This window comes from Electrona antarctica (assembly GCF_951216825.1).
Source record: "Electrona antarctica genome assembly, chromosome: 19".
NCBI lineage: Eukaryota > Metazoa > Chordata > Actinopteri > Myctophiformes > Myctophidae > Electrona > Electrona antarctica.
Window position 1 is genome coordinate 16091788 of NC_136800.1, and position 17020 is coordinate 16108807.

The window sequence follows — 17020 nt, forward strand, 5'->3', positions numbered from 1 at the left end:
AATAGGCCTATTAGTATTTGTCCCTTGCAGTTCCTTATTTGAATGAAATAACTAAAATGTATGGATAAAATCATGATAAAGTATGACAGTCACAGGATATAGCCTACAAAAAGCTAGATTTTATTTAAAAGCTACATTTATTTATTTAATTAAATAGTTAATTATGAAAAAAATTTAAGTTAGTGCAAATAGCAGACATTAGTAGTATTAAGTATTAATTCGCAATTGCAACAAAAAACATCTGAATGAGATAGTTGACAAGTGAACTCAGGAGTGTTGGGGAAAAAATAAAAACAATGACACAAACAAAACAGTTTAGAGCTTTTATTTTTCAGTGGAGGAAATGGATTTCGCTTCTTTCATTCATGAAAAAGAAACACTTTGCTCTACTCTTGCTCCGTCGTAGGGGGCGCTGATCATAGACATGTGCTGATTGGCCAGCGGTGCAGTGACATCCAATCACACCACGTTTTCGGTTGGCTAGTGCTCTGTCTATCTACTGTATGTTCTGCATCGTACCATGCCGTATAGTTGTTACAGTAGTGCAGTGAGTACAGACATTAAAGGCAATAACAGTAATCCAGCTGTTGCTAATATTGGTTAATTGTTTCGTTTAACGTATCAGACAACGGAACTATGGAGAAAGTGGTCGTTGTGACTGGTGCAAACAGGTATGTAATACTGTATGTTTTTATTTCAGTTCGTGTTGACAGAACAGTTTTGACAGTATTGATCACTGAACAATAACTCGCAGCTCGCTGCATGGTTTCACTGAATCGATCTATTCTATACTATACTAATTGATATGTCAAAGGATCAGTTCAAAACACAGGATCAGAGTGATTTGTTTTGTCTTGTTTAAAGCAGCTCCACAGTCAGATGCCACAGCTTTCTGGTGGTAATCGGAGCGTTATCAGTAACAGCGAGTCTCCCTTGTCTCTCCAGCTCTGGGGAGCTCTTTGATAAACAGAAAATGCATTGTCAGGCATGTGACAAATTTTCAGCCCATTTATCATCTTCATTTTTAGTGTTCCAGTTCCAATCTTATGCTAATCTCTTTGTGTCATCACTTCCACTCCATTTCTTTCTGTATCCTGATGAGTTCTCCATTGTGACTGGATAAAATTGGTATTGTGAAATCTGAAATTGCTTTTTCTGTTTAATAAAGACCTGAACAAACACTTTATAGCAATGATATGATAGTACTATTTAACACTTTTTAGCCAAAGAAAATGACTTGCCTTCCTATAATTTGTTTTTTAGTGTATTGACTACATTCCCTGCATGATGGTGTTAATGCAATTTTGTAAAAGGATGATTACACCATAGGATTAGGCTTTAGTTGGCCATGGTCCCCCTGGTTTTATACTTTCTTTGCTCCTTTTTCCGTCTTTTTGCCAAAAATAGCCAATCTATATTCTATAAGCTTGTAGATCGGCTATTTTCACTGAATGCTCACCCAAATACAGCCTGGCCCTATATACTTTGTATATACTACTTTGTAACTACATAGACATACATACGGCACCACATACCAGCCTGTTGTCTGTCGGCTTCATCATTCAATCATATAATTTCTCTCTGTATGTCACCCACAGTGGCATCGGTCTGGCCCTGTGCCAGCGACTACTTGCTGAGGACAGCCAGCTCAGGCTGTGTCTTGCTTGCAGAAACCCCAATCGGGCCGAAGCCGCGCGCTCCGCCCTCCTGACCTCTCACCCCGACGCCCATATCGACCTGCTGCACCTGGATGTGGGCTCCGTCCAATCAGTGCTCAGCGCCGCTCAGGAGGTGAAGGCCAGGTCAGAGTGTAGGGTGCCCGGCCCGGACAGTGGCCTCATGCTTTGCTGTCACTAATTTCAATACAGGAATGTCAACCTTTTTTATTTCAAGGATCCCCAGTTTGATATGTTTAATTTTTGTTTTTATTTCTGGGACGCAAATCTACACGGTAAACAATCCTTAGTGTTAGTTATACTCAGAGAGTGTTTACAGTCTATGGTACAAACTGACTCATACAGGTCCATTTGGTTCTGTTTGTACACTCTTGGAGTTACATATCATTTAGCTGAGGACACCCTGGATGCCCAGGGGGTCCCCTTATCTCACACTGAGAACCAGTACATCATTATAGGCATATCTACCATGAAGTACATTGTCTAAGATAGTCTAAGATTGTCTAAGATAGATATACAGAATCAAGTTCATTTTAAAATTGGGTGTTTTTAATTAATACTTCACTTCAGTGACTCGCAATGGGAGAGCGGCCTTTGGTGTGATCACAGCCTAAAAGTAATTTACGTTATAATAGAAAGTTCTTATCCGTCAAGTTTAGTCAGTTAAACGTTTCGCGATCCAGGAATACTCTCGTCCTATTGAAACTCGACAGCTTTGATAAGGGATAATGCTCTGCATCTTCAACAGAAGTCCAAATTGAATGCTGGAGTAAACCACTGGGTCCTGCATATAGGTGGGAGGGTGGGCCATGCATGGACCATGTGGTTTACACCCAGCCAATGAGATTGTCTGGGAGCTTATCAAAGTTATCATATAATGCTTCTGTGATCACGCCAGAGGGCACTCTCCCATAGCAAGTCACCTCGCTCGTATTATTAAAGAACCACGGTTACATTTGTAACCTGTAGTTGTGTTTTTTTTTTACAGGTACAGCAGACTTGACTATCTGTATCTGAATGCAGGAATTATGCCCAATCCGCAGGTGGACATGAAAGCCTTATTCAAGGGCCTATTTTCCAGGTAAATCGCTGTCTCCCACCGCCCCCATCTACCCAAACCCTGCCTCCCCAAATACAACGCACATCCACAGGCTGCTCCTCAAACCCTTATCTATCACCTCCTTTAACCACTTTCATCCTGACCTCCCTACTTTAGATATGTCATTAAAGAATGGGGAGAATATTCTGTGAAAATAGCAGATTTACAAGCTCTCAACAACACGTGTTACGGCAAAGAGATTTGTTGTAGAGGGGGGAAATAATATACTTAGTTGTTGGGGTTTAAGTGGTTAAGACAATTGACCTATTACTATATGCAGCTGAGCACTTGGGCTGGTGTCTGTGGCTGTGATAAAATGGGGTCATCATTTCTCTGCAGCAACGTCATCAACATGTTTGCAACAGCAGAGGGTCTGCTAACCCAGCAGGATCGCCTCAACCCAGACGGTCTACAGGAAGTGTTTGCTACTAATCTCTTTGGTCACTTCCTCCTGGTAAGCCACAGCCCCCATACATGCATGACTGAATTCAGAAACTTGTGTCTCCAAATGAATAGAGTTCAAGGTGTGTGTGTGTGTGTGTGTGTGTGTGTGTGTGTGTGTGTGTGTGTGTGTGTGTGTGTGTGTGTGTGTGTGTGTGTGTGTGTGTGTGTGTGTGTGTGTGTGTGTGTGTGTGTGTGTGTGAGACTGTGAGACTGTGTGTGTGTGAGACACACAGTCTAGAGGGTTTGATGATGTCAGATCGAGATATGGAGATATGGAGACAGCCATATACAGTATGGAGCGTGTCACGAGGCGGGATGTCACAAGGCGTGACTCACGACATTCCCATATATGGGCTTAATATTGATGATCAGGGATCTCCATATATGGGCAACAGGGATTGAGGCGTGACGAAGCGTGACGTCACAATGCGTAATGGTCTGGCAACCATATATGGAGGCGTGACCGACGAAATGACCGACTGAAGAGTTTTGCAAGTTTTCATAGAACGAAAATACATCGCTTGGATGCACCCGGGACGTATCCTCAGTGATGTATCCCACGGTCATCGGGGTTTCGGGTCTCGCGAACATCATACCCCTCACTCAGGTGACGCAGCCGGGGTGATCAAGTCCCGACTTACGTCCCAGTAGCTACCCTCGATCAGACCCACTAGGGAAAGACCAGGGCCACACAATCCACTGGAACCACTCCGGAACTACTCTGCCGGGACTGAGAGGCACAATTCTGGCATGTGGAGGGACTAGGCTCTGTGGGTTGACTCCTGTCCGGGCCCCTCCTATGTCTCACCAGGTCCACTCCTGCTCTCACCAGGAGTACAGCCAGGACCTGTGTGTTGCACCAGACTCCCAGCACTAGACACTTCATTCAGGAGTGGTGGATTCTTTTTTTTTTTAAACTCTTTATTTTTTGAATTTTTGAATATGCAAGAGACACAAAAGACAAACAAGGCATACAATAAAACAAAAACATCAACAGAAGAAACAGAATAATAATAAAAAAACAAACAAACAAACAAAAGAGGTCATGGGATGTACAGCAACAAGCAACAACAATACATATTACAGACTTTTGGATTCATTGACAACCGGAAAGACACAGCCCATATTCACTCCATATCCGCCCCCCCAGCTAAATACTCTATCCATTTCTCCCATCTTCTTTCACCCAGCTCTTTTTGCAGTCTTAAAGAATAGGTCATCTGTTCTAGGAGATGTAGTTGTTTCACAATGTTCATAAATAGGTCAGCAGTAGGACAATTCTTTTGTAACCAATTTCTTGTAATAGCTTTTTTGCTTGCTACAAGTAAAATCTTAAGTAAGTAGGAGTCATCCTGATTTAGCCCATCTGGGAGTTGTCCTAGGTACAAAGATGTGAATGTATCATCTATTCCAAAACCCATAATGTTTGAGATAAGTGTTGTCACTTCCTTCCAAAATGGTTGAATTACAGGACAAGACCAAAAAACATGTGCATGATCAACCACTGTATCTCCACATTCTCTCCAACAGTCCATATGGTTGCCAGTCTGTTTGGACTTCTGTTTTGGAGTAATAAAGAAGCGAATAAGCCAGTAAACCTAGACCACTGGGTACTTGGTGCGTCTTGGAAAATCTGGTGACGCGAGGTTGGTGCATCTTCTCTTGAATCTAGGGGGATGCGTTCTAGCGCGCACGCACTGCACCGTCCCGTTCCGTCCCTGGTGTGTGCACGTCAAAAAATTACTGCCACCACGGTGTGGTACTGCGTTTTACGAGCATGACACCACTGTCTGCGACCTTCGGTCACAATTAATATATACAGTATACGTATATGAATGAATACAAATGTGTTGCTTGTTTTTGTAACAAAATGTATTCATACTGTAACAATACAGCCACCGTGATGTAATTCTTTAAAAATCCTGTTGATAAAGACAGTTGTGACTAAATATTTCATTTCAGTTTACCATGCCATTACCACAGCCCATATCTACAATTAACTCTGTCCAATAGTCATCCCTGGTGAACACAATGCTGAGCCTCCTACTCACCCACCCACTGCTGTGTCATTGTGTTAGATCAGGGAGTTGGAAGCGCTCCTGTGCCAGGAAGGTCACACCTCCAGGGTGGTGTGGACATCCTCGAGCAATGCCAGGCGTTCTGCCTTCAGCATGGACGACATGCAGCACAGTCGAGGGACAGAACCCTACAGCTCCTCCAAGTATGCCTCGGACCTGCTCAGCCTGGCGCTCAACAGGCGCAAGAACAGTGAGGTGAGCACATCACACTTATTCTATAGGATGAATGGGTGCTGATGTGGTGGATTTCTGCTCAAGTGGTCTATTGGAGGCCAGTATACAAAACATTGTGAGAAGAATAGCTCTAGATCTGCTATTTTCGCTGTGTTTGACATGTGACATGAGTTTTCTTTTTATGTCCAAAATAGCAAAGCCACTTGAAAGTGGCTAAAACACTACAATAATAGCTTAACAAGTCCTGACTGGGAAGGAATTTGATTATACACAGCAGATGAGAAAGTCATCATGTTTGTATTGTTGGTTCAATTTTATTATTTCTATGTTTTTTGTGTGCCCAATAAATACATTTTATTATATTATTAAACTTAACCAGTTACTCCTTGTGAGTTGCAAGGACCCGAGTTTGAATCAGACTCCTGTTATGTCTCGCAAGTCTCCCCTCTCTCTTCTTTCTCTCTGCACTCAATGTGAACAGTAAAAGTATTTTATACTGTTTTATAATAGGGACACCAGGTTTAATGTGTTTTTTTTATTGCATCAGCATGACATGTTTTGTGTGGTTTGTAATTGACAGGGAATGTTCTCCTCCGTGATGTGCCCAGGCCTGGTTATGACCAATCTGACCTACGGCATTCTACCCCCATTCTTCTGGACACTCATTATGCCCATCATGTATTTTGTAAGTTGTCCCTTAATCCCCCACCCCCTCAGTGTGTTTTTAAAAAGTACATCAAATGTGCATTTTCAATCAGTCATGTTCTTGTGTTATCGTTTCCTGTTGCACTGGAGTGATATGAACTATTTCATATTCTTGTGTGTTATGTTATGGTTTCCTGTTGCACTGGACAGATTAGGATCTTCACAAACACATTCACGCTGACGCCATACAATGGAGCAGAGGCCTTGGTATGCTTTTATTATCCACTCTAAAAGCTTTTTGGATCCACATAGTAATGACGGAACTATAAATATGTCAATGTGTCACCTCACCCAACATGTTTTATATTGTTGCTGTAGGGCAGCAACCTCGTATCTCAATATTTCATATATATTTTTCGTACATTAATACTCTACTTTGTCATAGTATACTACAGTGTCAGAAAAGTATCTAATATTGAACCAATGAAATATATTAATAGAAGCTTGGAACACAGGTTATTTTTTCCATTTCCTGAAAAGTAACAGTTTTGGATATATAAGGTTTTCACCCGACAGTGACAATATTTAATACGGATTACTGCTGTTGCCTTTCACAGCACGAGCTGTTTCTTCGGAAGCCAGAGTCCCTGGATCCAAGGGCCAAGTATCACAGTTTAACATCAGGCCTTGGTACTAACTACACACAGCCTCGACAGGTACAGCAAATAGTTCCACAAACTTCCACCATAACTATGTCCACTGTTATAACAAAACCTGCTGGTCAGGCAAAATGGACAGAACCTTTTCGTATGCATGCATCATGCATGCATTGCATACATACACAGTATTTTGAACGGGCTGTGCACCAGCATGTAATTCAGTTATAATTGTATTTGGTGTGATTGTTTAACCACTTAAAACAATCTGTCCACTTTTCATTGAACTTGTCTGTATTACAAACCCAACTACAGTTCCAAGTGTAGTGACTCGAAAGGCCTGGATCTGTAGTGTTAACATATTTGAAAATAGCTTCAAGCTCACAACATCTTCTATTTACATTTATGGAAAACTTCGCCAAATAGGGATGCCAGAGTTAATGTGGTGTGATGTATTTTACAAACACTTAGACCTCAGAAGAATGTACCTGCTTCACCGCATAGACTAGTTTCATATAGGCCTAGTCAGAGTTTATGTAGATTACCTATGGCTTTGTGTTTCTTTTTTAGATGGACATCGACGATGGAATGGCTGAAGGACTTTACGTGAAACTTCTCGACCTTGAGAAAGCAGTCAGAAGGAAGCTGAGCCAAGAAAACTCAGACATGGAATCCCATTGACAGAACCTCAACGAGACAGAGTGACAGAACTGCAACAAGACAGAGTGACATAACCTCAATGAGAGTGGTAGTGGCCTTGACCTTTTCTTTTTAAGCACCATCAACACTTTTCTTTTTTTACTGTAGCGAGGACATGCATATTTAATACACAGAATGGTAAATTTTTATCATGTCATAAATGGTGCATTATGTAGCGCCTTTATCCAAGGCCATTTACGTAGATTTTGCATTACATTCACCCATTCACACGTACATTCATACACCGATGGCAGATTAAACCATACAAGGCACCAACCTGCACATCGGGAGCAATTAGGGGTTCAGCGTCTTGCTCAAGGACACTTCAACACAAACTCTGGGGGAGACCACGCAGTTCCCATGCGGCCGTTGTACTGGCCACTCTACCCCTGAGCCACTGCCGTTCCGTATCTAATAATTATGCCTACCAGCTTTCTCTGACGTTTTGGAATGCATTACACAAGAATAAAATAATTCTAAAGCACAACCCTCAGGAAACTGGAAACCACAAACTGTTGGAACATCAGGGAAGGGGTGGTACAAGACTTGATAAAGCTTAATTTATACTCTGTAGTCTTGTTTGAAGATCAGTACTTTTCAGCAAGTGAAATCATCGTGCAGTGGAGTATTAATTAGTCTAAGCTTGATTTATGCTTCTTTATTTAAGTGTCCTGCAATGTGTCACAGCACAATAAATGTGCAGACATGTTCTTTTTTTAGTGACACATCTTGTCACAGCTTGGGAGTTGCTATTTTTGCTATTTATGAGTGGAAGTGAATGGGGTTAAGTGTTGAAAGCCTCAGGTTTTAGAAATATTGAACCAATTAAAAGTGCTCACAAGACTAGTGCTAAAGTGATTTCCACTGGAAAAACAGACTCCCCCTCCCTCCCTACACCCTGAAAACCCACCTGTTTAGACTAGCCTTTCCGAGTTGACTTGATTTCAACTTTTTACTTTGTGTTTTATTGCTTTTAATCATCTTTCACTCATTCTCCATCTAATAACTGTTCTCTCCCCTGGCCCCCACACATGTAAAGTGTCTGAGTACTTAGAAACGCACTATATAAATCCCAGATATTATTAGTGTGGAGGTTAGGGCAAACAGACTATAGTTATTGTCACACTTTATTATTTTCCTTTTTCCGGAGTAACCTACCTAACTTCCGCTGTGATTGGCCGAGCTTTGCATAACGTTTGTAGTAGCTGGTTGGTTACGTATGGTTAGTTTGGTCTTCTGTCCCTTGCAGGGGCAGAAGACCAAACTATTCAAGCATTATATAAATTTTGAAATTAGGGAGGTGTATATGTAAGCGACTGTGGCAACCACACTTTGCAATTTTTCTAAATTGCGACTTTAGTTATTATTATGAAAGTAACCATTTTGGACATACAAGTGACAGTGACAATTAACAAGAGAGCATGCACAATTTGTGTAGTATCGTGAGCATTTATTATTTGCATATAGTGGCCTTATTATCATCTATATGCTGGTATAAATGTTATCAATAAAATGCAATTAATCAGTGTAACTAACAATGGCCTGTGTCTTCTGTAGACATGCTTCTGGGTGTCAAAAAAAATGAGATGGGGGGTCAGCGGACAAATGCATATAATTTTAGGGATCCTTGACATGAAAAGGTTTTGAGCATGCACCACTGATAAGTGGTGCTCAAAACCTTTTCATAGAAACCTTTTAGTTTTCATAGAAACATATCTTTTTCATAAAACCAGGATTTAGTTCAAAACATTAGAATCTTCCTCAGGTCTTAAGCCCAAACCACACCAGTTGCAACGCCTTGCAACAAACCGTTCTAACTAAGGTAAACCACACCAGTTGCAACAAGGTGAGTTGCATTGGACATTGGTGTGGTTGGTTTGGGCTTAAATGGGCACAAACAAGCCTGTGTGGAATTAAATGGTAAAATTATAAATGGTGCATTTATCCACATAGAAATACAGCAATTCAGGCCTAGAAGATGGCCTACAACTTTAGAAGAATTACATACACATTTTGCATTTTTCATAGATTTATTAGGAAACTAAAATATGTACAGTGCAGGAATTCAGACCTAGAACATGCATGCCTACAACTTTAGAACAATTACAGTGCATAGACAAAATTGTGCATTATTAGAAAAATAAAATGTGTTTTTGTAGCCTATACATAAAGGTTAAGTTGGATGATGCAAACTGCACAAACCTAAGTGCTATTTCCACCATATTGCACAATTTGCCATTTGTATTTATTTATTAATGGAAATTTATTTTTTTATTTTGTGATCAGTCTCGACTCGAGACTAATCACCAAAATAAAAAAATAAATCGAGACTCTCGAGTCCAACACATTCACCTGATCAACAGGATGGGATCAGCAAACCCAGCCAGCAGCGCGTTCCTCCATCGTCGTTGACTCTGGGTCCGATATAATGTCCGATACCGTTGGCAACGCTTTCAAAATGTGTGTTGAGCAAAGCGTGTGGCGCTCTGACGTCAGCAGAGCACCGCTCTAAAACGTATTTATTCATGGAAATTATTTAATTAATATTAATTAGTGAACAGTGTATTGCGTCCAATACACCTGATCAACAGGCCCAAGGTCAGCCCGATCCCAGCAAAACCAGCTACTGCCATCAGCAGCTCGCTCCTGGTCGTGGACTCTGGGTCCGATACCCGAAAGTACTCCACAAAACCATCCCATGCATTGTTCTGCACCAGCCATTCCCGTTGGTCGTTGAGGAGGTATGTGGAGATTTCCTGGCCCACCATTCCAACAACAGAAGGGTCCCTGTCCTCCTCGATCAGGTGTCGACACACAACTGCTCCGAAGGCCACAAGGCTGGCAATGCGACTCCAGTTTGTGGTGCCATCGCTGAAGAGGACCTTCGCTACTTGACCCACGAAACCCATGTCATCTCGTTCATCCAACCCGAGTCTGTTATTGATCATGCCATTGTAGAGGTAATGATGTTTTTCACAGAGGTCCTCCACAACTCGTTTCATTGTTGAATGAGCTTTGCTTTGATGTCTGCTTGGTATATGTATCACACCTGCAAAGTCCGTTAGGAAACTGCTGATTAGATGTCTTGTGTCGTTTTCCAAGACCTTGTCCCCTTCTTCTGCTGCTGGATGCATCATTGTTGGTGTTGAGAGTTGAGACATTGAAAGACAGTTTACTTATTCAAAAGAGGACACATGTAAACAGATTTCTGGTTCTGTTCTGTTCCTGTTCCTGTTCCTGTTCCTGTTCTGTTCTGTTCTGTTCTGTATGCTCTGTCCTCAGTGTAGGTCTACTGATGATGATCTCTTCTCTTTCTAGCAGCTGGAACCATGCTTCAAGCTGTTTTAAAGCTGTTGGCCCGGCCGTCGACCAATGGCTATCCGCGCTCGGCATACACAAAAAAGCGTTGCCGTTGGCAACGCGTCAAAATGTGTGTTGAGCGCGGCGCTCTGACGTCAGCAGAAATAGCCAGGTAAATAATCTGCTGAAATGAAATGAAATGATTACTATATTTACCCAGGGTATCTGGGCTAAGCTCAATAACTTGTTTCCAGCCAGGCCCTGCTCATAGAACATTTCATCGTAGTGGTTCAATGCCTTATTATCACTGACACGTCGTTTTGTTTACATTCCAACGTCAAGTCATAACGTTACAGAATTTGTCAATATTGCCATCTAGCGGTTTCTGTTGGTATTGCTCCGTGAGGTCACCTGGGGTGTCATGTAATGTTACTGTCACAGTTGGACGATGGACCATTTTATTTTCAAATTTGCCGAACCCAACCGTCATTATCCTATATAGCACAGTAGACTGTAACGTTTTATTGGTTGGTATGCTCAGCAGCATAGCAGCAACCATATAATATATTGTATAGAAATTGGGCCTCCTTACTCATCATAGGTGTTACCAACAGGTTTGATTGATTGATTGATTGAAGTATTTATGAACAGTTTGCAGAATGGGTACATTTCTCAATACAAACTAAGACTGTTACTGTGGATGACACACTGCAAGCATTACACTTTTTTATTACAGGGTCCACCATTTTCAATTCATCAGAACATTTAGAGACGTACAAATACACTTGAAACTTCTATATAAAAAGATCACACCTGTGTGAAGTGAGGGGCGCGAATATATTAAAATCTAACTCACAGAGAGATTAGGTGATGTAATGGTGATGTAAAACAAACGGTGCCAACACAAACATTAAACGCCATTAACAATAAAGAGACAATATGACGTAATGAGTTACATTATGACGTACATTTTCCCTTCATTGTCAATGGCGTTTACAAAACAAACATTGAACTAAAGACAAACATTAACCCTGTGTATAGGAGGGGCTAGCGCCCCTCAAAAACAGGAAATCATGTAAGGAGGTAAAAAGGGAAAGAAAACATACTGAGTAAGGGGGAAAGGGAACAGGGGTGATTCAGATTTTATGGGGGCCAGTTTCGAATTGCAGGTGTAGGTGCCCTTTGAGAGCGGTTTTGAAGGAGTCAAGGGATTTACATGTCTTAATGGCTGTTGCAGGGCGTTCCACATTTTGGTGGCATACTACTAATGAAGGCGTTCCATTCTGGTCAGTCAGAGTGCTGATATTGTGCATTCGGGCTCACTGGAAAAACTCTGCTACACCAGTGGGTCTCAAAGGCCCCTTTTCCATCAAAATAACTTTGTTTCTAGATTTGATTCCGTTCTATATTCTTGGAACCTTTTTGGTGCCTTTACGGAACAGGCAGCCTTTTTTTTGTTCCACTTCCAAACCAACTTTTAGGGTTCTGAACAGCTTCATTTTCAGTATAAACACTCTGAACTGGTTCAAAATTAGGCAGGGAAAAAATAACCAAAGTGGTTCAACCCCGGTGGAAAAGGGGCCAATGTGTGGTCCAGGGACCCTCATGCCTCATGGTTCATTGAGGGGGTTCCAATTAATGCCATTTAGTTCCATTTGTACACTAAATGTTAAAAGGTTGCCAGATGGTGTAGAATTTCAAAGCACCATCATACCCTCTTGTGGAATAGCGAATTTTCTCCAAAGACAAGTGATGTAAAACATCAACCCATGATCTAAAGGTTGGTGGGAATTTTTCCCTCACTATCAGTCGCATAGCCAAAAGGGACGCAAAGGCTATATCATATTATTTTCTTGCCGACTATGACAGAGATCTTGTGAAACAACTCCAAAGACTGCAATAGTGGCAGTGGTTTTAAATATTGATTGCCAAAATGTATTTACATTGGACAAAACCAGAAAGCATGTGCAAAGGTGGCTTACGAATTTTTGACCTGATGGTCAACATTCGATTTATCCTCTGAGCAAGCAGGCAGACTCTTAGCTCAATGGCAAACATTTCAGCACTTGCATAGGAAACCAGGTTCAAATCTCGCTTAGAAGAGCCAAGAGGAAAGTTATGTTCTTAATGGTTTTCTTGTGCCAATAATGTTTTGTGTCTTGTTTTCCCACATAGCTCAGAGGAGCACACATAACACTCTTCTCTCTACAATCAATCTGCAGCAATACACTGTGCTTCAAGCCCCATTCTGTAATCTGCACACTGTGAGTATATTCTCTTGATTTTCTGCTTCATTTCAACATATTATTCTTATTGTCTCCACCAGGCCGAAGGCATGGGGAGAGAGTATGTTTTGCACTCCGTGTGTCCGTCCGTCCGTCCGTCCGTCCGTCTGTGAACAGCTAATCTCCGGCACCGTTAACCCGGTCGATGCCACATTTTGCACACACACTCCCTGGATGCCAACGATGAACCTCTGCCCCAAAAGCTAAGATTGGCTTCCAAAGTTCGCAGGAGTGCTCAGTTTCAAACAAAATGCTGCAAATCATGAACACATCGTGTGATGAAATTGTGCACGCACATTCCCACTAGGCCGAGGAAGAAATGCCACATGAACATTTTCAACTCAGCCTCATGGTGGCGCTATAACTGGCCGAAAAGTGTTTTTACCTCCAACTGCACGATCTGTGGATAACTTTGTATGCCAACTCCCTAGAGGCCAAGGAAAAACCTTTGCCTGGAATTTTTCACATCTGCTCTTTATAGCGCCACCAGGAGGCCGACATATGTAAAACACATTTTCTAATATTACTCCTTCAGATTTTATCCAAATTTCACGCAAATCGGTACACATGCTCTCCATAGTCATGTGATCAAGACTGGTTTGTTTGATTTCTCATAATCCACCCTCATTGGCTACGATTGGCTTCTAAACTTTTCAGGAGTAGCCCGCTTTGTACCCGTTTTGTACAAATCGCCACAACTACTCACCGCAGCGTCCGATTGTGGTGAAACTGTGCATGCATATTCCCACTAGGCTTTGGAAGAAATGCCACTTGACAGTTTTCAAATCAGCCTCATGGTGGCGCTACAACAGGCCAAGCATCACACACACACTCCTATCCTCCTGGTGGAGACATGTGCCCAGAAGGGCACTTTTTCTAGTTTTATATATTCTCTTAGCTCTTTAAAATTGTACTCAAATGTCATTTTGTCATTTCCTCTGCCAATGCCCCCCTTGTACTTGGGACCAGCTCCAGGGCCTTGTGGTTTGAGTGTCTGCCCTGCAAGACTGTGTGCGTGCGTGCATGCATGCGTGCGTGCGTGTGTGCATGGAGAGATAGCTGTATCATATTTCACTCACAGCAGGTTGCCTTGTGTCATTTTACCAGCGTTAATTAGCAGTGTTTGTTGATGATGTGGTAGCTGAGACCTACACTGATTAGCTTCCCTCCACCTACATATCCCTCTGTGACTGTCATCTCACCTCATACCATATGTACCATGTACAATGGGCTGAGATGAATGGCTGTAGTGGCCTCAATAAATGAGAACAAAGAAGGCTATGATGGTCTGTATGTTAAAGCAGTGTGTATGAATGATATAGGTTTCAAATGATCCAGGAGGGAGTTGTACAAAATTACATTAGTGGAACACAATACCGAGTCCGACTTCATTTGAAACAGATCTCTTAAACAAGATGCTCCAGCTTTAGTATGTCACATATTTTGTTACTCGAGTCAGTCGGGGCAGTATCAGGGGAGGCCTAAGCTTGATAAATTACTTTTCACATTAGTCATGTATGGCCTAATCTGAGTTTCCAGAAGTTTTATTTTTCGCCACTAGGAGGGCGAGAAAATGTATGGCCATGTATGGCTATGGTGTGACCAACAGATGTTCGACTCCCACAATAGCACAACTAAAGAGAAGCAAGCTAGAAGGGAAGGTCCACCGGAATACAGTTGACAATGGAGCCTCCCACACACGTTTTTTTTTTCTTCTTCAGATTGGCAAAAGACACCAAGAAATGCAAAACACAGCCTTCACAAATAATGTGAAGTGATGTCTAAATTGCAGTGTTGGCAACTGTATGCCTTTATGCCGTGCTGTGTGTTGATTCTAGTGGACACACTTGTCAGATCTGTTACCACCAGCTGTTCCTCAGTGTGCCCCTGCCAGCCCTGCCCACACGCTTCCATTTGTTGCTTTTTATAAAACGGACAAATCCTACTTAAGCTTCTGATATGCAAGTCTGTAGGATCAGCTTAGTGGACAAACTGCATGCACACATGCAGTACATAATGCAGTATGCACTCATTACACTCATAATATATCTTAATAATGAATTATATTTATCTAGTCTTCTAGTGCGTCTCCTGAGCAGTAACTTGACATAAAATATAAATCTAGTCAATTTGGAATGAATTGTATATCAAAACTTTCAACTTGTTTATATGATTTAGCTGCATTTACTTTCACTTTAATGTATTATTACATTGGCTGTTTTCACAGAGTGATCTATATTATGTGCAATTATGAAATGTAGACAATTTAATTAAAACTAAAGAATAATAATATCAGGGTCCCGCTCACTAGACGCAGTCACTTGAAACTGGGAAACATTTATGGGGATCATGACATGACATGGTTTTAAAAGTCATGTTATCTAGTGCATTGGTTCCCAACCTTTTTATACTGAAGTACCACTTCAGAAAATATTTGGCTCTCAAGTACCACCATAATAACTGATATAATATACAGGAGTGTATACCTGTCTTTTTATTCCATTCCTAAGCCAATGCTGCTACTCTGACAAAACTCTGTCTAATCACAAATCAGCACAACTGATGATATTTCTAATGTGATTAATCCGTTCTCAAATCTTCTATTAACGGCTAGGTGTGCTGTCATGCTCATTTCAACACTGGATAGCCCAGCTATTTCAACCAATTTGTAGCCCCTAGAGGGAGGCAAGGGAAATGAGTGACGTCATAAGTGACAGGGGTATTTAAAGCCTTTCTGAACAGGCAGGTAGCAGATCTGAAATCCATGGGGCCTCACAACACTGCCAAGAGTGTTGTTGAGAGGGGGATGTTTGAGCCGATCTGTCAAGGGGTAAGCCTGTTTTCTTGTCTCTTGTATATGCACTTTTATTATATTTTTGTATGTTCTAAAATGGGACTGTTTTATATTGCCAGGTCTGACCAAACGTGTAGGCATTGAAACTGGAGAAGTGTGAGTACTATATTATCGTTTCTGCACAGCTGAACAAAGAGATGGGTTAATATATTTCTGGTATTGTATGTGATTCTGTAACTTTTGGGTCTAACATGGATTATGTGATTGCATAACAGCTACAGGTGGAGACAGTGGCCTGGTTGTTTTCCTGTGTGACATGACACCATTGAGAGAGGGTTCATGTGTTTATCTTGAGAGCTATATTTGGTAAGGGGATCCTTTTATTGATTTGCATATTATTGACAGTTTGTAGATTATAGGCTATTGGGTTTATAGACATTACATTGTGTGTGTGTGTGTGTATATTGTGCTTACATTATGTTGTGAACTGTGTAGTGTTGAAATGTGTTAGACAGGGTTGGCATATAGGTCCATGCTGTTCTGATAACATCTGTACATACTGAACTTTGGTTGTCATTGCTTATAGGTCCATGTTGAACAAGCGGCCCCTATAAAGGACCGCTGTTCCTTTCTCTTTTGATTTGTTAGTTTGTTTTGTTTTAATATCCATTCTCTCCATTCCCAGTGTCATCTCAAACACTTTTAACAATTTTGCTATGCAAATAAAGTAATTTTGTAACTTGTTTTATAAATAAAATAATTGCTAATTTTGTACCATTTAATCTTGGGTCCTGTCTCAAATATTTATTAGCGGGGTCACAAATTGCTTGGTCAGAAGAACTACCTGTAGTAATATAAATATTTCATTTCACTTTTGTCTTTTTTTCTCTATGTATCTTTTTTCTCTAGTAGGCCTATAGTGGTATGTCTACCACTATACTAGAGAGGTGCTCAGCCATAAGTACCACCAGTGGTATACCAGTGGTTGGGAACCTCTGTGGACATGTAATAGAGACAGTAATAGACAGTAATAGCCTAGCTGTGGTCCATAGCCTTACTGCTCTTGCTGCCGTTGCATTAGAGCTATGGACCAGAGCTAGTAATAGCCTAATTGTAAATAAAAACATTGCTGACAGCATTTGTGTATGGCTGCATAATAATGGCACGTCC

At 41.3% G+C, this 17020-nt stretch overlaps 1 protein-coding gene and 1 long non-coding RNA gene across 3 annotated transcripts in view; one reads left to right on the plus strand and one right to left on the minus strand.

Moving 5' to 3' along the window:
* The first annotated feature begins 502 nt into the window (after nt 1-502).
* LOC306943296 (3-keto-steroid reductase/17-beta-hydroxysteroid dehydrogenase 7-like) lies at nt 503-8913 on the plus strand. Its single transcript, XM_079529533.1, has 9 exons — nt 503-671; nt 1599-1802; nt 2665-2757; nt 3115-3229; nt 5298-5492; nt 6052-6156; nt 6327-6383; nt 6734-6832; nt 7343-8913. Exons 1-9 carry the CDS (start codon nt 637-639, stop codon nt 7451-7453), a joined length of 1014 nt encoding a protein of 337 aa, XP_079385659.1. The 5' UTR covers nt 503-636; the 3' UTR covers nt 7454-8913.
* Nucleotides 8914-10338: 1425 nt separating this feature from the next.
* The window catches only part of LOC306942970, a 31443-nt gene continuing 24761 nt past the window's right edge, over nt 10339-17020 (minus strand). The window contains exon 3 of one of the 2 annotated variants that reach the window (XR_013792357.1): nt 10339-10952. This is a non-coding gene — a long non-coding RNA (uncharacterized lncRNA). Of the gene's footprint in view, nt 10956-17020 lie in introns of both variants that reach the window. The other variant, XR_013792358.1, reaches the window with a different exon arrangement.